General features: G+C 39.0%; 1 protein-coding gene across 3 annotated transcripts in view; it reads left to right on the forward strand.

The window, feature by feature from the left end:
- The window catches only part of LOC149780411 (tereporin-Ca1-like), a 30,013-nt gene extending 9,428 nt beyond the window's left edge, over positions 1-20,585 (forward strand). For all 3 annotated transcript variants that reach the window (XM_089937331.1, XM_089937332.1, XM_089937333.1), the window contains 2 exons: positions 14,375-14,618; positions 19,559-20,585. In XM_089937331.1, the coding sequence (XP_089793457.1) occupies positions 14,463-14,618; positions 19,559-19,954 (552 nt within the window). In that variant the 5' untranslated portion in view covers positions 14,375-14,462 and the 3' untranslated portion in view covers positions 19,955-20,585. The remainder of the gene's footprint in view (positions 1-14,374; positions 14,619-19,558) is intronic.
- The last annotated feature ends 2,617 nt before the right edge of the window (positions 20,586-23,202 follow it).

Raw genomic sequence — 23,202 nt, forward strand, 5'->3', positions numbered from 1 at the left:
AGCCGTGATATATCACTGAGAACACTATTAGGGCAGGTAACGCCGTAGGATTCTTTACCAACAGGGTATCCTTTTCCTTTTTTTGGTGTTCTACTCTTAACTTCCTTGTGGAATGCGTCGTAATCGGATTTACTACGATGTGGTAATGCATCTTTATGTTTACTTGCTAAATACACTATTCTTGCCCAGTCCTTTAACGACTTTATATTTTTCTCGTAACCGCTATTGATATGCTTCTTATCTCGTATGCTCTTAGCAAAATTGTTGGCAGTAAAATTAATTAATTCTTCCCTGTTGCTGAAGCCTCTAATTTGATCTATTGTGCTCTTTTTGAGTACAATACGGGGTATATTCCCCTCTTTTTCTTCTGGTATTTCTTCTTCTGGTATTTCTTCTTCCGGTATTTCTTCTTCTGGTTCTTTCGCAGTAGCGCCTAGTTCTTCTTCATCGACCATTGTAACATAGGGTTCTTGTGGTTCTGTTATAGCGAGTGGTGGTGGCCTCCGTGTTGTAGCAGCCGCTATTTTTGCAGGGAGTGTTTCTAAAGACCTTTTTGTTTGTTTTGTCTCTGCCGCTATCTTTTCAAGCGCACCAAGAACGGGTACAGTTGCCGCCGTAACATCCTTAGTCGCTTTAGTTACCGGGGCAAATAACTGTTCACTTCCAACAGCAAAATCAGTTTGCATTTGTTGTCGCGTTTGAAGTTTCTCTCTCACTCTATCTCGTAACGGTATAAACTTTTTAAGCGCCGCTAGCCGCTCTCTGGCTAGCCGAGTAGTAAGTGATTCGCCTACCATTATTGTAAATTGATCCGCAATTTTCTAATTTTCCGCCGAGTGTACCATCGGGGGCTCCACGGAGTTTTCGTCTATAATCCTTCTAATGTTTTTGATCTTACTAGAAATCTCCCGGCGTCGTTCATAAACACGTCCGAGTTTTTTTCGTATTATTTCAACGGCAGTAAATAGTCCAATGAATGCATTTGCGTCATTGTGGTACAAGTTTTCATTGATCGTATGTTGTAATCGTTTTATAAAAAAGTACTCGCGGGCCAGGGTAAAACGCCCCCGTTTCGACTGTTCGTTAATAATCTCATAATCGGATAATATTTTTTCACTGTCGAGACCATCAGATAATTCAATTCCTTGATTTTTTAATTTTGAAATCTCAGTTAATATATTATTGATGTCTTCGATATTCATTATTCTTATAAAACATCTTATTTCTAATATCAAAAATTTTAATAAAATTTAAGTTAAAATTATTGGGGTCATTTTTGACCCCGTTTTTTGTATGGACAGTACAATGCCGTAAATCTCCACTCGAGTGTTGTGGCAGATTACAGGCATACATGGACAGTACAATGCCGTAAATCTCCACTCGAGTGTTGTGGCAGATTACAGGCATATACATATACTTAATTAAGGACATTCACATCTTGGAACCCCAAAGCATACATCTCCGGGAGGGAGGCCTAGGGTGACAAACGTCATCGTAGACCGCCCAGAAGATATGCTTGGGGACATCACTACATGTACTTAATTAAGGATAGATATATTTACAATGAAATGATTGATGGATGATGGGACGGCACAAGACAGCACAAACATAAAACGGCGGGGCGGAACTCTACGGCCAATTCAACCAATCAAAAGCAACCCAATTAAATTAACCCGGTTGCATGATTGTGAACAAAAGACAACCACACGCCCGGGTTAAGAGCGTGGGTTAGTTTTGATTGGTTGAATTGGCTTTCGAAAGCCCCAGGCTTATAACGAGTCATCTTGTATATAAAGTGACTAATACAGCGGCGTCAGTCACAAGGTGTGTGTTAATTTGAATTCCCTTGAATCGTTAAACCCTTAAATACTTATTAATGGTGTTTCACGGCATTTAAATGAAACCAAATACTCAAATAAAACATTAAAAAAAAGAATACAGCTGTTAGATAATAGCGTGTATTTCATTAGTTTTCATCGTAAAATGATTAATTAATCGCAACATTAATTGGACTTCAAGGGACATAACTCTTGTCATGCGACGCTATCACAAAACGAGTTATCTCCCTTTGATGTTATATATGAAAATCGAATTCTGTGACCCGTCTTTTTTGAGATCGCTGTTTTAGTTATATTCTCCGCAACATCTAGAACTGATTTACTACAAATATCGAAGTATTTACCAGCCGCATTCATGGAGCGAAATATTTTTTCTTCGTGCGTTATTGTATCAAATGACTTTACGGGTTTTGCCTTTCTCATCCCTCCTGTTTTTCCAAATTTGGAATTTTGACTCGGTGTAACAGCTCTTAGATTACACAGTCTGTTATTTTGAGGACATCCATCAATGTGATCAATAACGAGACCGTCGTTGATCAGTCCGTTAAACGCTTCATACACCATCCTGTGAATAAGACAGATTTTTTTCCCAGCAATAAATCGCAAGTATCCGTGATTATTTACGGTACCAACCGGCTTCTTCAGTCTGCGGTTTCTAACAATACCGTCGCGAGATGCCTCGTAATTAACAAACACAGGGTGAGGTCTGAACTCTTGGTTCATTTGTATAATAATACTACTTGTCTAATTTATTATTTGGTTTAATTATAAACCTTGCAATGTAGTCCTGAGGAGTTTTGATGACGAAGTCTGCGGTGGGGTCAATGACGGCGTTTTTAATTCGCTTGTCATAATAGCGTTTTAGTTCCCTGTATCGCTTTCCGCCACAATTAATACACAACTGCGATTTTCCTCTTACACCGACGTGGCAAACCAAGCACGGGAGAGGGCCAAGAGAGCCATTACGAACGCTTTGTAAATGATACCCGCAGAATTCACCTCTACATGATTTATTGCACGGGGTTGTCGACCCAATCATCAACCATTTGCATTTATTCATTATACTATATTCTTTCATTTAAATACTTGTTTTAATTATATGGATGAGTTCGAGAGATTAGCAGTAATTAAACCCCGGAAAAATATTAAGTTCAATCTCGATAGAGTCCTCAAGGACACACCAAAAGCATTAATAAACGATAGAACCCTGTTGAATAAAATACGCGATTGTATCAATGAATTCAAACGTGATGGTGCATCTCATAGTTGGTCAACATTTCGAATTGATGGCGTTGTTGATGCTACCATGAACGACAACCGCGCAGCAACGATAATATCACAACTTGACGGTAAAAGGTATTTCTTCAGAGTAAAATTCATTGTCCGGGTGAAATCAGGCGATTGGATCATACGTGATAAATTTGAACCAGTTTTCAGCGACAAGAAAACAGTCACTGTCAGCCGCGACTCCAAGCCGGGGTTGTTAACCGGAATTGACAGACCATACTATGAACGAGCGTATCCTGAAACAGCAGTTGTTTATGGAATATACCCGTTAAATAAGAAACCTGATATCGGAAAACTGAAACCGATGAAACAGTCAACGGGGATAAATTGTGTAGCAGAACGAATAATAGAGCATTTTACAAATGCATGTCGAGGAAACAAATTGACTGATTTACGACGTAGCAAAATCAACCAGTGGGAACTAACCGTAAAAGAGCGTGGAGCAACCATCAGCGACATAGCGAGATTAGAAACGTCGTTGAGATTTCCAATAACCGTTACAACGATAACCGGTGAAGTATTATACGAATCAAAGTACAAATCAAATGGAGCCCCAATCAAAATTATTGATCATAACGAACACGCATGGACGCCCGCGATCACAATATTTCCACGGGATAGAACAGTAAAGTATATACCCGAAGAATTCCTGGGAGAACAATTCTCCAGGGATGGTTTTCTCGCGGAGAGGAAACTATTTGATGCTATTGCCTACTTGTGTAAAAACGACCCTGTATCAGTGTGGTTACTTCGCAGCGCTGAAAACGATGCGGATACCTTTGATCAGTTTGTAAGACCAAACGGCGAATTATATCGCACTGAAGCATTTCACAACAGGATGAAAAAAACCGCCATGGAATTTGAAGAGCATGATGAACAACTGCTAACAAATTGTTTTACGATTCCATCGGTTGTAGCTCATGTTGCAGCAAGGAAAAATGCGTGGAGACCAACGCGCAAGGAATTTCTGCCGGATGTACAATCCAGTTGTTTGGAATACTATCACGGTGGACTATGGAACACTGAATACAGCCGCGACGCTATGATTTCCGTTGATATGGTTGCCTGTTATCCAGCGAGTTTTCTCGGGTATGGATCCGCCGCTGAGTACTTTAGACGATTTGGACACCCCAGTCATGAAATGACTCGTGTTGCTATTAATGGACCTCTGCCTGATTTTGATTTAACCGGATTCGCTCGCATAGTATCATTTGAATTCGCGGCAGGACTCCATCGCTGTTGCTATATTTGGATCGGTAGACACATAGCTGAAAAGAAGTGGTTGCCAATAGCGCTGCTACGGTATATGATTGATTGTAGCATGCTAGTTTCGTTGATTGTCAGTGACGCAATTATATCATACCGGGCGCAGACTGAAGTCTGGTTACCAGAACCGGAGCGTCTAGATAGCATAATTGACGAGTCCAGAAAAAACATTGATGCCGACGAGGAATATATCATCGAATGGTCCAGGAGGATATTTAACCAACGAAACAGAGAGGCAAAAGATCTCGGTAGAAGAATAATTGGTAAGTTCACACAAGGTGGAAAAAACTGCGACTACAAACGATATTGCTCACGGCTGATTATAGATGACGCAGAATATGATTTCGTAATCAAGGACGCAGTGGCGAAAAATAGATACGTGAACTGCAAAACAGCTTTCTTGTCCAGTGGAACGAGGTTGGGTACAGTTGTTACCTACAGCGACGGAGACAGCCCGGCGTATCCACATTTGAGGGCGTCTATGCTGGGTTATGCCGCTATCAATTTATTCTCGATGATAAATAGATTCCCCGATACCGCGGTTAGAGTAGCCGTTGATTCGTTTTATGTTGACGTAGCGTATAAGGAAAACGTAGCCGAGTTTACTAGTCCGGACGAGAGTTGGGGTACATGGAGAATTAAAAATGAAATACGACGCGATTATTCCCCGTCAGCAGATGTCACCGTTGAGAACAACTACTTACGCGGTGATAAATTGTCAGAATGGTCTAATGCACCATCGTGTTCTGATCCAATTTGTAGACACAAAACAGTTTATTTAAGCGGCTGTGGCGGGTCAGGAAAGACGACTCGGGCAATTGAATTATTTCGTACGCGGGCAAGTATAATCGTGCTTACACCGACCCATAGACTAGCGCGAGAGATAAAACAACGAAATGTTGACGCCGTTACTTATCACAGCTTTTTTCGATACAGCGGCGGTGAGTGGACTCCTGATCGAATGGGTGAAAAATTTATTCCCGACATTATCATCTGGGATGAGATATGTACTGTTTCGTTAGATACTTTACAAATGTTTCTTGAGTGGTTGCTGCGCGCGAATACAGCGGTAATCATGTGTGGGGACCATGGCCAACCACCACCATTTGTCGGCGAGGGTCCACATGATTGGTTGAGCGGGTTCGTAGACTATTATGAAGAAACCGATACTGATTATCGAGCACTTGATGAACAACTGCGCGAGGTTAAAAAACTAATCAGATTACAGCCGGATAAAATTCAATGTGAAATAATTCGCGAGGTGATTCCGGAAACGCCGTTAAATGAATTCTGGGAAACATGGAGACCAAACGATTTGATTGTAGCGAGTAGAAAGATAGTCAGAGACACACTACAGCGGAAGTTGTTTGCGTTGCATAAGGAAAAGTTTCCAACGCGTCCAGTGCCGTTATGTTATAGACCCGCGGACACACGGCGGCAGAACATTGAAGTTGAAATTCCAGCCCCGACAGCGTCGGGGGCAAAAAAACAAATTCTCGTGCTGAATGATATTGTGCTCGTTGATATCGGTGTCGTCGAGGACGCGCTACGTGCTGATAAATCCCCGTGGACGCTAGGATACGCAACAACAATACATTCCTCGCAGGGACTAACCATCACGGACACAATTGTTTGGATGGTTGATAATCGCATCGAATGGTCGAATCTAGTCTATCTTGCAGTGTCCCGAGTACGGAGAATAAATCAGCTTCGAAGAATTGTTGTTGACGAAGTCAGTGACGGAGTCACCAACGACAACGACATTATCGATGCAAGCGTCATTGATAGAAAACTCTCGGGTTACCGCCAACAGGATAAAAAAAAACAGCGGCGTTTTGATATTGATGCCGAATTAATAATTGCGTTACGACAACAACAGAATAATCACTGCGCGAGTTGTAATTGTGTAATGCGCTGGTGTTATTCGGATAAAGACGCTCGCCAATTTACCGTGGACAGAATCGATAACAGTCTCGGTCATGTTAAAAACAATGTGAGGTTGACATGTCTTGAGTGCAATAGACGCAACGGCGCTAGTTAAGACCACGCGGGGGTAATTGAGTATCGTCAGGTATCACTTGTAGTTGCTCGCGTGTAAATCCGCGCCGAGGAGCAGTTGAATCCAGTCTATAGATCGGTGGTCTACCAGTTGATCGTGTTATCGTTGATATGTTATGCGTGGTAACACTCCAAATAGGATCAGTAGCTCTTTTTTTACCGCCTTCAAGCTCTCCTGGTTCATATAGATATCTAACAGTGACATCGCCAAGAATCGGCTTGGAAACGCTATTTATTTTTGATTTTCCGGGTATATACTCGTATTTAATCGCGTCGCTGGGCTTCATGTTGATTGCTCGGGTAATCTCGTTATTTAACGCTGCAATTACACCTGGCAACCTTTTGACCCATTCACGAGATCGTTTTTCTTGGATGAATTCCTTCGCGTATTGATATCCAAATAACCGTTCAGCGAGAGTCCGATTGAATCGTTCAACAATTGCCTGATCACGATGTAGCGCAGTATGACCTCGTCGTATCGCGACGCTATGATGTTTCAGCGTTGATAAAACAGCACCGCGAAATTCACTACCGGGATCAACTTGTAATAGATTTGGCCAGCGCAGAGGGCCTCTTCGATAAATTCTTTCAAACGCAGCGGCTACTTCAGTTGCCGACTTTGTTTTTAACGGCTCCGCTTGTTTGTATCGACTCGCAACATCAACTACGGTTAGCGCGTATTTGTAACCGTTGTCATGCGGCAAAAATAGTATATCAGCCTGATGAACTTCATTAGGTACGCTGACATCAAAGCGAGAGAAGTTGATTTGTTTAGGCGGTGGTAGATAAATTTGCCATATAGCCTGTTTGGATAACCAATTAGCCGCAGTGGTCTTTGTTACCTTTGCAGCGCTTGCAAGCTTACCAATTGCGGCCTTCCCCTTCCAGTATCCTCTCGGAGAATAATAGATGGAATCCATCGTTTTTCTTGGATGATTGTTATTAATTACCAGCGCCAATCATTAATTTACCTTTCATAGCCGATTTTACCAACCATGAGGCCAATTTTTCTTTCACGGATTTATCAGGAATAGCATTTAGCGCGTGAATTAATTTTACATCCGCGATATGACGCTGTTGCAGATCGCTACTTTTGTAAGCAACATCATGAGCATGACACGCCTTATCGATAGCGTTTATTGGATACTCACCGGGTCGCGGCTGATTTTGATCATCGAGTCTAATATCTAATCGTGTTCCGGGGCCACAGTAGCTATATCCTGGGAGGGTTTTTCTCCTGGATACTTTGCCCACGGTGTTCCGGGGAGTTTTGCCAATTTGGCTGCAATATCACCTCCTCGCTTTTTTTTAAAACATTCCCGGGTTTAATAGAAATAAATCTAAATTTCTTTGTACCGCATTGTACACACTTACCAGTAAGCGCCGATCTGTTATTTCTTGTTGTAGCGGTTGTCATATCATTTGTGCCAGTACGCACTCTACACTTCACACAATATAGATCCATAATTTATGTATAGAAATATGAATATAATTGATTTTTCGGCGACTAAAACAAGAGAACCAGTTAAGCATGTTGCAGCGTTACCAAACTCGATCCGGATGATTATCATCGGACCATCTGGATCCGGCAAGACGCAATTGTTACTCAATTTAATAATGAGATGGATGAAGTGGGATAAGTTGTATTTGGTTGCTCCTAGCGTAGATGATCAACGATGCTACGAGGTGTTGAAAGATTTCAACGAGAATGCATCAGCGATCGCTAAAAAAAATGTCATCGAGTTTATTACAGATATCAATGATGCACCGGGTATTGATGATATTGATGGCGACGTTAACAATCTAGTCGTGTACGATGATGTTATGTTAGACAATCAAAAAAACCCAGCTAGGATATTTTCCAGAGGCAGGCATAAAAACACTGACGTGATATATGTCACTCAACGATACACTCAGATTCCAAAAGTAATTAGAGACAACTGTAATATTCTTGCTGTGTTCAACGGCGTTGATACACACACGCTACGAAATATTTGGCAGACATGGTGCGGCGGTGACATGGACTTTAATGTTTTTCGAAACTTTTTTAGTCATGCTCAGTCGACCCCACATGGATTCGTAACGATAAATTTACATGATCCTCGGACACGATATCGTATCGGACTTAACCAAATATTCGGTTAGTTGTAAATAATTTTCATTGTAAATAACCACTTAGCAGCAGAGGGGGGCGATGACATCGACGCGGTCGTCGATGTGCTTACCGGACGCTGACAAAACTGGGATAGGCGCGCAGAAGGTGTTAATTAAACCAAATGACGACGCGACGATCCCCCAACGACGTCGTCGTTTTTTTTTTACCAGCGCTGACTACACCGGATCCGCTGAGTGCAGAAGTAATAATTAAGCAAAATAACGATTGGACAAAATGTCGGATTCGCCCCCTCTGCTGCTTCTATAGAGGCGCTAATAGTCACATAGTAGATCTTAAGCTGCCAGCATATTGGAATAAATCAGTGCATGTTTCATGTTTCTGAATAAGCTCTAATTACCATACAAATGGTGAGTCAATGAATTAAGATATGTTCTGTGCCGATTGATACTCTGTTCCACTGATTAATGGCAGTATTCCAATCATACTAGGAATACTAGGGACAACTTATATGCAGAAATTCATTGTTGCATACACTTGTCTATTATAAAAAGTATCATATGAAGTAAAATACATAAGTGAGGACAAAATTATCCATATATGTTATAGGTATAATAAAACAGAACATAAGAATATTATTCTCTAGACCTGACCAGTCAGTGGAATTTGAGAGAATTAAAAAACTTGGTGAACCCCACCCCAAATTTATACATTCATTTTTCATGTCCAAAGGCCATTTTTGAGAGCATGTGATGGTCACAGTGCAAACACAAGCCTTTGCTTGGGTGATAATTTGGAAAAACATTTTGTACTTAATATATTGATGCAATTCAAAGTAGGTGTCATCCAGACAGTTTCAAAGATATTCTGCTTGCCTTAAATCAACGTGTCTACTGCTTTAAGTGACTAGCTCTGCTTCCTTGCAAGCTGCTGATATTTCACTGGCTACATACTGTACATAGGTGTACATACTTCGCATCAGTTTCAGGAACAACACAACGTGGAAAGGCCAACTTCACAGATACATGTATTTATTCATATATTTAATTATCACACAATAATAGTTTAAACAGTGACACCATAGTCTTAAGAAATTTCCCAGGAACCAATTTAAGAAACTGTCTCCTGCCACCTTAAGTGAGTGTGATCATGGTCATATCCACTGGTAGCGTGTGAAAATGGCCTGGTATTCCCTAAAAGCATGATAGAAAGCCAAATATTAATTAGGCACACAAAGTCAAATGCCTGAGCTAATCACCAGCACAAATCTATTGCCCTACACAAAGTGGATCCTGAAATATCTGTTTTGATTCTTAGATAGGTCGTGCAATGGGAGAGAAGTGTCGTCCCTAATGGGGTTATATAATAAGTATCTGATTGGTAGGTAAACTGTAAGTGACAATACGAGCCCTTGTGGGTGTATAATATCTCCTTTTATTTTTGACTACACATGAACAAAGAATACTACAGCTGCAATATTGAAGCAATTGCAGACAATATGTGAACAGTGATTTCAATTACAGCCTGAGACTCCGCTGGGAATAATAAAATATCATTGACATGAATGTAGGGTGTAATTTTTATAACTGTATCATATGATTGTTTCTACCTTGAGATATTGAGACCCCCCTATCCAAACTTTCTGTATAATTGAAGGTGCATATTGAGACCCCCTATCCATACTTTCTGTATAATTGAAAGTGCATATTGAGACCCCCTATCCATACTTTCTGTATAATTGAAAGTGCATATTGAGACCCCCTATCCATACTTTCTGTATAATTGAAAGGGCATATTGAGACCCCCTATCCATACTTTCTGCATAATTGAAAGGGCATATTGAGACCCCCTATCCATACTTTCTGTATAATTGAAAGTGCATATTGAGACCCCCTATCCATACTTTCTGTATAATTGAAAGTGCATATTGAGACCCCCTATCCATACTTTCTGTATAATTGAAGGGGCATATTGAGATCCCCTATCCATACTTTTCTGTATAATTGAAGGGGCATATTGAGACCCCCTATCCATACTTTCTGTATAACACTGGTCAACAGTGAAATCATTACTGACTTGAAAAGGCCCTAATCTGTAGTATTTTGGTGTGCCGAACACGAATATAACCGTGAAAAATTTGTATTGGCTCTCGTTTTGAAGATATTCATATACCTCATTTTCTATGTTTCACTGTGTAAATTTCTCCAGTAGGACTGCAGCAACATCCGGAATAATGATGTAACATTGCATAATACCATCATGCTCACATCATCCACAGTTGATTGCATCATTTTCTGATGCAATGCAATACTAATGCCATGCGGCTGCTGAAGTAAGTTGACGTCAGCAGTGTACTATACATGTGTAGGCCTATTATACTAATGCCAGGCGGCTGCTGAAGCTGACGTAAGCAGTGTACTATATAAAGCCCAATCAGATAGGTTCAGCATTTAAAATATTTTAGACGTTGTGCGAGACAGTTCAAGCTACTGTTACATAAAACTTATTATTTTATCCATTTACGTACAATAAAGAACAGTAATGCCTCGAAAGTGTGTTAATACCGCGGACAATTTTTGCTATATTTGTGGGGAAGTGACATTTGCCAACCAGAAGAAAAGTATCAATTCTCAAGTGAAGAAGGCATATCATCTTTACTTCGGATGCAAGGTTGGTGACCAAGACAAGCCTTGGGCTCCGCATATATGCTGTGCTACATGTACAACACAGCTTTCACAGTGGTTGAATTGCAAAAGGTCATCAATGCCGTTTGCAGTCCCAATGGTGTGGAGAGAGCCAAGCAACCACCTAAATGACTGTTACTTCTGCTTGGTTCCTCCTCTTTCCGGCGGAATAACGAAGCGAAAGAAGTCGAGAATAGTCTACCCAAACATTCCGTCTGCATTGAGACCAGTTCCACATGGTGAGGGACTTCCTATTCCAGAACCTCCAGCAGAATATTCTCTTGATTCATCTGACGAAGACAAAGGTGAGTCGACCTGTTCTTCTCCTGGTCCATCAGCATGCAGTGATCCAGATTTTCACTGTGGTGCATCATCAACCCCACACAGAATAACACAGGAAGAACTAAATGACCTGATTCGTGATTTGGACTTATCAAAGAACAAGGCAGAATTGCTAGGATCAAGACTCCAACAATGGAATCTTCTAGAAGAAGATGTCACAATTACTGCATATCGAAAGCACCACCAGCAATTGGAGCCTTTCTTCAGAAAGGAAAGTAATCTGATATTCTGTTCCGATATTGAGGGCCTCATGAATGCTTTAAAAATCACTCATGACCCACAAGAATGGAGACTATTTGTGGACTCTTCGAAACTGAGTCTCAAGGCTGTGCTTTTGCACAATGGAAACATTCTTCCATCTATTCCAGTAGCGTATGCTGTCCACATGAAAGAGACATACGATAACTTAAGGCAGCTACTGAATTCCATTGAGTATAACAAGTACAGCTGGCACCTCTGTGGTGATTTGAAGGTAGTTGCCCTTTTAATGGGACTGCAGCAAGGATATACAAAATACATGTGTTTCTTATGCGAGTGGGATAGCCGAGCAAGGGAAATGCACTACATGAGGAAGGAATGGACTCACAGGCAGAATGTAGCCATTGGAGAGAAGAATATCCAACACCCAGCTCTGGTTGAGGCTCAGAAAATCTTGCTACCACCCCTTCACATCAAACTAGGTTTGATGAAGAACTTCGTGAAAGCCATTGACCGGACTTTGCCAGCATTCCGATACCTGCATGAAAAATTCCCTCGACTCAGCGAAGCAAAGATTAAAGAGGGAGTTTTTGTGGGTCCTCAGATTCGAGAGCTTTTCAAAGATGACCGGTTCAACAACTTGCTGGAAGGTGACGCGAAACAAGCATGGAATGCTTTTCGCCTAGTTTCTACAAACTTCCTCGGAAATGTTAGGGCAGAAAACTATAAGGAACTAGTAGAAGACATGTTGATGAAGTATAAGAAACTTGGCTGCAATATGTCTCTAAAGATTCACTTCCTTCATTCCCATTTGGATTTCTTTCCTAGCAACTGTGGTATTGTTAGTGATGAACACGGCGAACGTTTTCATCAAGATATCGCAACAATGGAACAAAGATACCAGGGAAAATGGTCCACTACAATGCTGGCTGACTACTGCTGGACACTCCTCAGAGATGCTCCCGAACAGCTGTACAAGAGACAGGCGAAGAAATCTAAGATGTAGTCAATGACTTGATTTTTTATAGGTAGGCTATTACAGTTGACCTTTTACTATTGGAATGCATTTCGTTATGTAAACATTAATTTCTTGCAGATTACAAAAGAACTAGAGCCAATTTTGCAATTTGACTGTCATATTCGTGTTCAGCACATAAAAATTTTGATAAGAATTGACTAATTTTATTTCAGTAACATGACTTTTGTAAAATTGTGTTGTCCAGTGTAATTGAAAGGGCATATTGAGACCCCCATCCATACTTTCTGTATAATTGAAAGGGCATATTGAGACCCCCTATCCATACTTTCTGTATAATTGAAGGTGCATATTGAGACCCCCTATCCATACTTTCTGTATAATTGAAAGTGGATATTGAGACCCCCTATCCATACTTTCTTTATAATTGAAGGTGCATATTCACTTGACAAGGTCCTGATATGTTAACCCCATACACACCTTGGCAGATTAATCAGATAGTTAAGTGCTTTGGGTCTGCAAATTTACTTGGATACATTGGCAAGCAATAGCATACAATCAAAATCAAGCTGTAATATGAACATTGTTCCTATATGATTGGGACAAGGGCAGCACAAAACAGGAATGGACTTATAAGCAATTTTCCACTTCGGGTTCATGTTTGCACAAATACATCCTTTCTCTTCAATGCAGCAATAATTGCTTTTTTTCTCTGATTTGATCTCAGACTGACTAAATGCAGTAGAATGCACACTATTTTCACATTGGATTTGATGATCAACCTGAAATATATGCTTCTTTCTTGTTCTTGAATGTATGAAATAATTGTGGATTCATGTTACTTACCTATTTCAAAACATTTATCACAACAACACTATAATCAATGACCAACCTGGACTGTTCATGTGGAAACTGTGGGACTATAACACACTGTCATGTGGAAACTGGGGGACTATAACACACTGTCATTTGGAAACTGTGGGACTATAACACACTGTCATGTGGAAACTAGGGGATATAACACAGTCATGTGGAAACTGGGACTATAACACACAGTCATGTGGAAACTGGGACTATAACACACTGTCATGTGGAAACTGTGGGACTATAACACAGTCAAAAAAGGTAAAGTAATATGCATAAGATGGATTACAGAAAATGAGAAAAGGCCAAGCTTGGATGTTCACAACCTGATGAGGGAAAATAAAGTACCATAAATCAGTAAACCACTAAGAGTTATCTCCCAGTCTCTAACTCTTTTTAAGTCTTGTACTCATATGTACACAGAAAGGTGCAAAATCTTACCAAGAACAGAGCTCTTAGAATGTTCAGAAGAGCATGCAGATGTTTGAACAGACATTTAGATATGTGACAGATGATGAGTAGTTGGCACAAACTCAAGTAGCCTTCAGCCAGGAGAACTCAGAGGTTTTCTTGAATCAGTCAGTGTAACAACTGCATTAATCAAACTTTCATTATTGGGTTTATTTATAAGTAGACTAGTTTTGATGTTTGCACTGTACAAACAAAGACAAAAGCTGATAAAAGAATATCTAAAATATCAAATATAAACTTTTGTGCTATTTATAAATACGTTTCTTTTCTTTTATAGTAACAACCTTTCATAACACATTAGCGGCAGTAGACTTGGTGGCCTTTACCAGTGCAATAGGGCAGGTTTGAGACTCTTTGTCACATAGATGAGTGGCCCGATGGATCACAGCTACAGTGTTAACTGTGGGATTGAAATAGAAAACTGGACTAAATTTCCTCTTACATATCCTGTGGTTAAACTCGCTGGTGGAGTACTGGAAATCCCTCCACGAGATGTCCTTCCATCCAAAAGAGAAGCAATGGTAAGTAGGAAGATTATGGGACAGCCTAGAATACAACAGATCTCTCTGCAGGTATCATACGTAGGACAGATATAGTTTTGCTTAATAAGGGTGAGATAGGTTCAAAGAAAGCAAAATTTGTGCAATAAATAGAGGGATAGTTGAAAGGCACTTTGTTCGATACTGATGGTAGCTTAAACTAATCTCTTTATTGTACAGCACAAATGCAGGCTTACACGGAATGAAAAGGGTTTCTATTCCATCGATTTAGACTCTACATTACTTACATATTGTAAGAGGAATGAGTGTTGACCAGATGTTCTTTGCATTTAATATACAAGTGAATGTGTCAGGCAGTCACATTTAAATACGATTTGGTGTTGCATGGAACATGGAGATTTGTCTCACTAATTGTGCAGGAATAAAGAAATAAATTTATTTTGATGACAGTTTTTGCTTTAAGATTGCTTATGTAAATACGTAAAACCACATCGTCTGGCCGTATGTAGAGTTGGGAAAATAACCACGTTAATTCAAAAGCAGATCATAATTGTAATATCTGCTTCCCATTTTGTTTGTTTCCATGATATTCTGTTGGCGCTAGTAATATTTTATCTTAAAGAAGTCATAAATGTAATGTGACCAGGCATGCATATACACAGTTTTCAGTATTCAAATTATGTTGGAAAATATGAGCAAGAAGACCTCAAGAGATCAGAATGTAGGGTATCTTTTGGCAAGCTAGTTCTTCATATGAGAACATTTCTCATTGTTATTGTTGCCCTAACTAGTTCTTTTTACGAGAACAGTTCTCGTTGTTCTTGTTGCCCTAATGTGAAGAACATGCTGTTCTCGGGTTCAAGGCTCTAACAAACACTGATGCTGGAGTGGACAAGACAAAAATGGCAGAACATGAGTGTTCATTGCGATGAATGTTCAAAGATGGAATCTATTTGTTATGGCGAGCGTATCAAATGTCATTTTAGAACCTTTACTTGGCGTTTAACGAAAAGTCCCAAAATATGGAGTTCATAAAAGGGCTTTGAAGATTGTTCAGCATGGGAACCAACACATAGCTCTGTTTTTGCCCAGTAATTTCTGCAGTGCTTAATGCGGTCAAATGAAATAATTGATGAGATATATAAAACAAATCACACATGGTGCACTCAGATGAAATGGTTTGCATGCATCATTTTTTCTCTCTTGCAAATGACCTGAGCTTCAGAAGGAGGTATAGGTGATTATTTTGTTATGCTTGATGTTTCCTAGAAATCATTAGTACTACATTACGGATACATCATGACTTACAGTAAACAATAGGGTAGGGTAGGGTTTAACGCCATTTTTCAGCACACGATAGGCTATACTGGCGGCCAGTATTAATGGTGGATGAAGAACCCTGGAAATCCCCGGAAAGAGCCACCAACCCTCGAGAAGCTACTGGCAAGCTTTCTCACATACACACATTGGCTGAATCCGAGACTCGAACCCATGCAGACAGAGGTGAGATGGCAGTGATCCGTAACAGAGAGCGCTTTAGACCACTCGGCCACTTGGTGCCCCGACTTACAGTAAAAATCACTGTACTAACATTATCAGTACATATATGTTAGCCCCTCACTGTCCAAAGTTTTCAAAGTGATCACCATTTCTCTACGCCTGTAAACATGGTATTCAGATTTATCCTGCAAACTTCCATTACTAGAATAGTTTCATTTTTATTGTCTGGATGGTTTATGGAGAACAGTGCATTTATTCCTCAACTTACTCTAGGCATCATAAATTGATGTAAGTGATGGTTAGGGGTAACATGGTTCATATATATATATATATATATATATATATATATATATATATATATATATATATATATATATATATATATATGAGAGAGAGGGAGAGAGATATAGATATATATATAGATAGATATAGATATATAAATATAATTTTTAGCTGTTTGTTTTGTTATTTTTTAAATTGGGACACCTGTTTCAAGTACAGGGACTTGGTTTTTTGTGTTTGTTTTGTTTGTGGTGAAAAATGAAAATTACTAGTGGAAACACTCACTCGCTTTCCACACATTAAAACAATGATTTTCCTTATATGTTCCCCTCCCAGACCAGTTCCATGCTAATTATATTATGCCATGCATGTTCAGCATAAAGTAGACATTCCAACGTTCCAAATGGGTTTCCCACATATAATGAAGTACTTCAATCATCATTTGATATCCACTTGTACTTGAAGTTCCTTTGTTGATTGTTATTATGCATATTTTGATCAAATTTGAAAGCTACACTCACAGTGTGTAATGCCGTGAAATTTGTTGCATTTAATTCTCATTAGTGGTTATTGCTGTTCTGGTCCAGGGTATACAATCACCAGTCAGAACTTAATTAGCTTATTTCTTGCAAGACAAACAGGAAGTATTGGCAAAACGACAGAGAAACTTAGTGCGGTTGTGGATATTAATTAATCTGTAAAGCAGAGATGCTGCCATGGCGCATGATTTACCTGGACAGCAGTGATGTGCAAGAACTCCCACAAAGTAAAGTTGCCCGTGAAAATGTACTGAGCCTTGTGTACAATTGTTATTTAACTGTTCACCCTTAAAGTGCTAGCTGGCTGTGACATAAGTCATGCAAGGTGTGGAATTATAACGCTTGTTGTGAAATACGTTTTTCAGGTAGGAGACTGTGTATACATCAGGGGTTTTTTGCCATCTGCAGCTTGACATGAATGGTTGTTCAAGTAAATTTCAGTCTCACATTGTGCCCTGGAACAAGCATTATATCGTAGGTTGAACCTTGTATCACGGAAGTTTTGCAAATGCAAGTTTAAAATATGGGATACCTAAAAATCCCAAAATGGTTCCTCTTGAGATGATGACAAGGGATTGTAGTGTGACATAAAAGTTAAAGATGTGTAAGTTTGAATAGACCAAAAGAATGGAAATAATCGAATCAACAGTTACTATTATCAGATTGCGGATTAGCAACATTATTGTAGATAAAGAATTTTGGAAAAAAATATCAGCATTGGGGACAGTTGGAAAGATGTGTTTGTGGGATTCAAGAAATCATGTCAAATATAAGTAACTGGGTCATAATAATTTCAAATGGTGGTTCAGCATCATTCAGAGTATATTCTGTTGGGCCTGTCCTTCAGTTGGTAAGGGTTAGCCAGTCATACAATGCATGTAAGGGAAGTGGGTATTAGTATGCGATATAGTTATTATATATAGATGGCTTGAGAGTAAAGAGATAAAGACATATAATAGAGAGAAAGGATGAGAGTGGGGAAATAAAAGAATTTAGTAAAGTGGAAACACATAATGCAGAAGCATGTACCTAAATTTGTACTGTAGATGGCTGTAGAGGTGGACAGAACATTAGTATATATAACAGTAATTATCCAGAATAACTTAGTAGTTTAAATAATATACACCACCGAGGTCCCCTCTCCACGAACCCTTAAGGTTTAATGGACAAGAGCTGTCAGGTCAGATGATGATAATGCTGTTTAGATTGATGATAATCATTTTAAATTATGAAGTGTAACATTTTATTGGAGCTGGGAAAGTGTTAATGGTATACCAGTGATTGATTTATTGCACGAAAATGGTATTCAATACACGTACTATATACGTGCCAGACAGACACAAATATAAAAGTTAAATGCAGTTTTCATTTCTTTTCTAAAGCGATTCAGCCCTGCAGTATCATATGCTACAAAACACTGTTTATTTTCATATGAAGATTTTAATAAACTGAACCAATAAGAATGAAAATATGAAATAATTATTTGATCAAATGAACTTTGGACAAGCAGACGATGGCAATACTGGACTTCACACCATAATAGCTGGGCAGCATGGAAGAGGCAAGAAATTTATTAAAACACTGATCCAGCAAAGTAAAACTTTGCTATAACTTATGTTAGTGAGAAATCTTAGCTTGCAGCAGAAGTATCCAAAATGATAATATCTGACTTAACAACCATAAAGGTCAGTTTCCCAATATATTTAAGCTGAGTAAGCTAGTTTTGTATATGCCTCTTCAGACAGCACACTGGAAAGATGGCTCTCAGCACAGAACAGAGTTCACAAACAAAGAAGGAACAGATTAAAATCAAGATTAATGCTTATAAACTACACCTAGTTATAATTTGAAAAGATTTTTATTTCAATAGTGCTATAACAGGGTGGAATACAAAATAAAAGGGACAGATATTGAAGTGTTAGGAAAATGTTGAAGTATGGTTGTTTCCTCCTCCCCTCCTTTTATTTTGACAGTGAAACTAACCATGATTTTATATATTTGATCCAGGATAAGTTGCAAGGCTTTACCGAGTTCAGGATACAGAATCTCAGTGCAAGTTTACTATGGTATGTTTGGGCGAAAATGGTCACATAAACTGAAATGCTTGCCCCAGTAAATGGGTAAGGAACTTAGGCCTTTACTGTATAAAAAAGAGTTTCTTGCAAATGTAGAAAATGTGGCTGACAGACCCACTAATGAACCAATCAGTTAAATAAGTGAATGACAAGATGACGATAGACACCAGCGTTGATACTAATTCAGCAAGGAAGACTGCACAACTTTGCTTGTGCAAAGTGTAACAGTACATGGGCAGCAACTACATCTAATGAAGAATGAAGAGGCCAGATTTGGCCATGACAATTACTGTTCACTAAATAATCTTGAGCTCTTATTAAACTTTATACAGATACCACCCTAACCCCGACCATCCACATTTTCATTTCATTTTTTAACATGACAAAAATCTTGATTAAAATGTTTCTTTACTTGCCATGTTTTCTAATTTCTTCTTGCTGTGTGTTTACCACCACAACTCACACATATACTATAATCTTTTCATGTTCCAAACCCGCGCTTCCACCATGGGTAAACTCTAAGTCAGGGCATTCATGTACTTTGCATTTTATTTCTTTTCGGCAGGTTGCCCGAAAGATATCAGGCACAGCAACAGGATCAAGCGGAACAGTGTCATGGTTGATTGAAAAGAACACTCGTCGAATTGTCATAATGTGGTCTGTACCGTATGACTCCAATGTGTACAGAAATTGGCTTGGTGTTGGTATAACACCTCAGGGTGAGACAATCCATGCAGATGGAGACTTGTGGTTTAAACACATGTACTATGGAACAAGTTCAGATTCTTTCGGATTCAGCAGAAGAGAGTATTACAAGGAATCAAGCCCGGTGATTTATAGAGATGATCTGTTTGAAATATCTGGAACAATGTCAACAGGTCACCATGCACAAGTGAAAATAACTGTTCGTCCAGTAGGACTTGAATATTTGGCTGCACCTATAAGGGCACTTCTTGAGTAATGACAGAATCAACCTTATTTTGTGAATAACTGAAAGATGTAATTGGCCAATCAACTGAAACTTAACAGCACATTGGACATTCTAAGGTCGAAGTTGAAATCGGTTTGATGGCAGGATATAGCGCATCACAGTATTAATACGTGCCTTCAGTTTAAAATGTGTCAATTCTACAACTTAATGAAATAGTCATTTTATATCTGTTTCAGCATTATTTGCATTCCATGTAGTGGTTTGCTTTTGTCCTAAATATTTGAAATCTTTTCTCTGTAGTTGCACCTGTTTGTCTTTTTTTGTCATATATTCTCGATTGTCATATTATTTTGCAGTTCAGTCAATGTCGCTTATTTTACCAAGTTTAAAACTTACCTCCAAATTATATAATAATAATGCATACACAGTCTTCGTTACCTTTATCATGCTTTCATGCAAATTTATTTTGTGTTGTCCTCCACCTGTTTAACTATATTCACATGAGCATTCTACTTTTTCAACTGTGTTGAAGTTGCTAACAAAAGGCTTCAAGGCATTTATGTCCCTTCCTTCCAACATATTAGTCTGTCAGAGACTGTCCTTGTCAGTACTAACCTGTAGCTGATGCTTACTGACTTTTATTAAATGTTTTCATCTCCAATACACTGGCTTCAGATTATCTTTTGAATGTAACCATTTGAAGTTTACTGTTGTTGTATCAGATTTATATTTAGAGAACTGAATTCATATTACATCACTTTTAAAACTTTTCTGGAATCATTAACTCTATTGTATGTGATATGGGTTTGTATTGTAGCACTTAACATTTTTCTTTGTCACATTTCTATGATCTCTGTAGTGTAGCAGTTTATAGTGATGTCTAGGCATGGGCATCATGATGCAGACATGTGACATCATGTCCCACCAAGTCACATGATCCTAACACCAGGCCGACCAGTCCTAACACTAACCTCTTAAAGCTGAGCGCTTAGCAGGGCAGCTGCGGGTACCATGTTTTTATAAGTCTTTGGTTTGACTTGGCCGGGATTTGAACCTGCAAGTTCCTGCATCCAAGGCAGATGCTCTAACCACTTAGTCCACTGGGCGGTCTCTATGTTGTGTCCATGAAACCTCAAATAAAGACTTGAAACTACTGACTTAAAACTGTATCGCAATAAATGCTCTATACACTCGAAATGGTAAATAAAGCTGTATATACAGAAGGGGGGGCCCAAAGTGGCCGATTGGTCTAAAGCGCACACCACACTCCCTTCTGTCAACTTGGGTTTGAATCTTGGAATCGGCCAATGTGGGTATGTGAGCAAGCTTGCGAGTAGCTTCTCTAGGGTCGGTGGTACTTACCAGGGATTTCCCAGGTTCTTCCACCATTTATACTGGCCACCATGAAAAATGGCATTAAACCCTACAACAACAATATATATATACACACATCTGCAGCATTTATGCAGGAAAAGGCAATCATCTTTCATTTCTATATTAATCTTGCTTCCCAACCGAGGCGTAGAAGGTGAAATTCAGTCTTCAGCACACCATCACACCCTTTCGTCTCAGTTTCATAAACTGAAACAAATATCTGCAATTCGAGAAAACGGTAGTTTTCAAATGACTTATTATGTTGCAATAAATGACCATTTTGAAATCTTGACTAATTTTGCTTCATAATGGATGTTTAACTTTGCAGGTGTCAGATCACTATTAGAATTTCACTACAAGCTGAATTCACACCAACATTATATTCACACTGGCATTCATAGAATGACTGTTCCATTAGGAATGCCATGACTTGATAGCATTTGTCCAGCGTAATTAGGTTTTACAGCTGAGTGAGATGCTTGTTGGATTATCAGGGAACAATGACCATGTCTTGATTGATGAAGATTAGGGTCAGTTCCTTATGAACACATTGTATTATGTACATGTATCTACCACGTGGCAACTACAAACCTATCTACAACAAGATAACGTTTTTGACAGAAATTTATTGACATTTTTGCATAGCAGAAAATTCCTTGCGATTTAAATCCTTTTCTACTTAGTGAAGTTTATGATGTGAAGCTACCAGCCAAATGAAACATATCTTGAAAAGTCGACTCCTCAATAAATCGCTAGAGCCTCAAACCCTACAAATATGAATGTAAAATATTTATTTGAAATAGTTTCACTTATGTAAATTGATGCACTTGCGAAAGCTACACATATACAAAAATTATACCACTAAAAGAATCACAAGCAAAATATCCAGTGGAATGATGTTGTTGTAGGGTTTAATGCCATTTTTCAGCACACGATAGGATATACATGGCTGCCAGTATTAATGGTGGAGGAAGAACCCGGGAAAACCCCGGAAAGAACCACTGACCCACGAGAAGCTACTGGCAAGCTCTTTCACATACCCACATTAGCTGAATCCGAGAGTCGAACCCACGCAGACAGGTGAGATGGCAGTGATCCGTAATGGAGAGTGCTTCAGACCACTTGGCCAATCGGGGTCTCTCCCATGGAATGAAAGCTGTGTATACAATATATTAAAGTTATACCACTTAAATAAATAACACAGTTTAAGCTTGGTAAGATCCAATGTTTGTGGAACAAAATATATTTAAATATATGCACTTAAATAAATTGAAACGAGTCATGGAGGTAGTACAGTTGTGACAGACTCAAAGAATCTGCTGTATCAGTGACAAACTTCAAGGATTAAAATATTGTTAACTCTTAAGAATTACATTAAAGAGATAGAGAGAAGGAGAGAGATGATGTGGGATATAAATTACAGACTACTTGTTTTCTACCAATCTGAAACTAATAAAGGAAGATAAAAACGGCACCACTTCATTTATCGCATCTTCCAACAACTTACCTTGCATTAACAAGAATGAAAAAGCAGATTTTTAAAAAGAAATGTAACTAGAAGACTTGTAGGGTTACTGAACACAAATGTTCAAAAATGAGGACTTCACAATGGTAAGAATTAAGATTTTTAATGTTTTATGGTGTTAGTGTTGTTTTCTATGGTATAATAGTTATTGATCCAGAAAAAAAACTATTTTTGATTTTGAATCATTACAACAACAAAAATTTGAAGAATGATATACATTACCAGCAGAATACTGGTTCATTTAGCTGATTCAACAATCTGTTTCAATCCTTGGCAACAGTCAAAGATACAGAAGTTGAGCAGGTTGGGACTGGATTAGTGAAGACACCCAAAGCAGCTGCATTAATAAGATGCTTATTTATAAAGGCAAATTCAATAT

Source organism: Sinohyriopsis cumingii, chromosome 16, assembly GCF_028554795.1.
Source record: "Sinohyriopsis cumingii isolate HCF-2022 chromosome 16, ASM2855479v2, whole genome shotgun sequence".
Lineage (NCBI taxonomy): Eukaryota > Metazoa > Mollusca > Bivalvia > Unionida > Unionidae > Sinohyriopsis > Sinohyriopsis cumingii.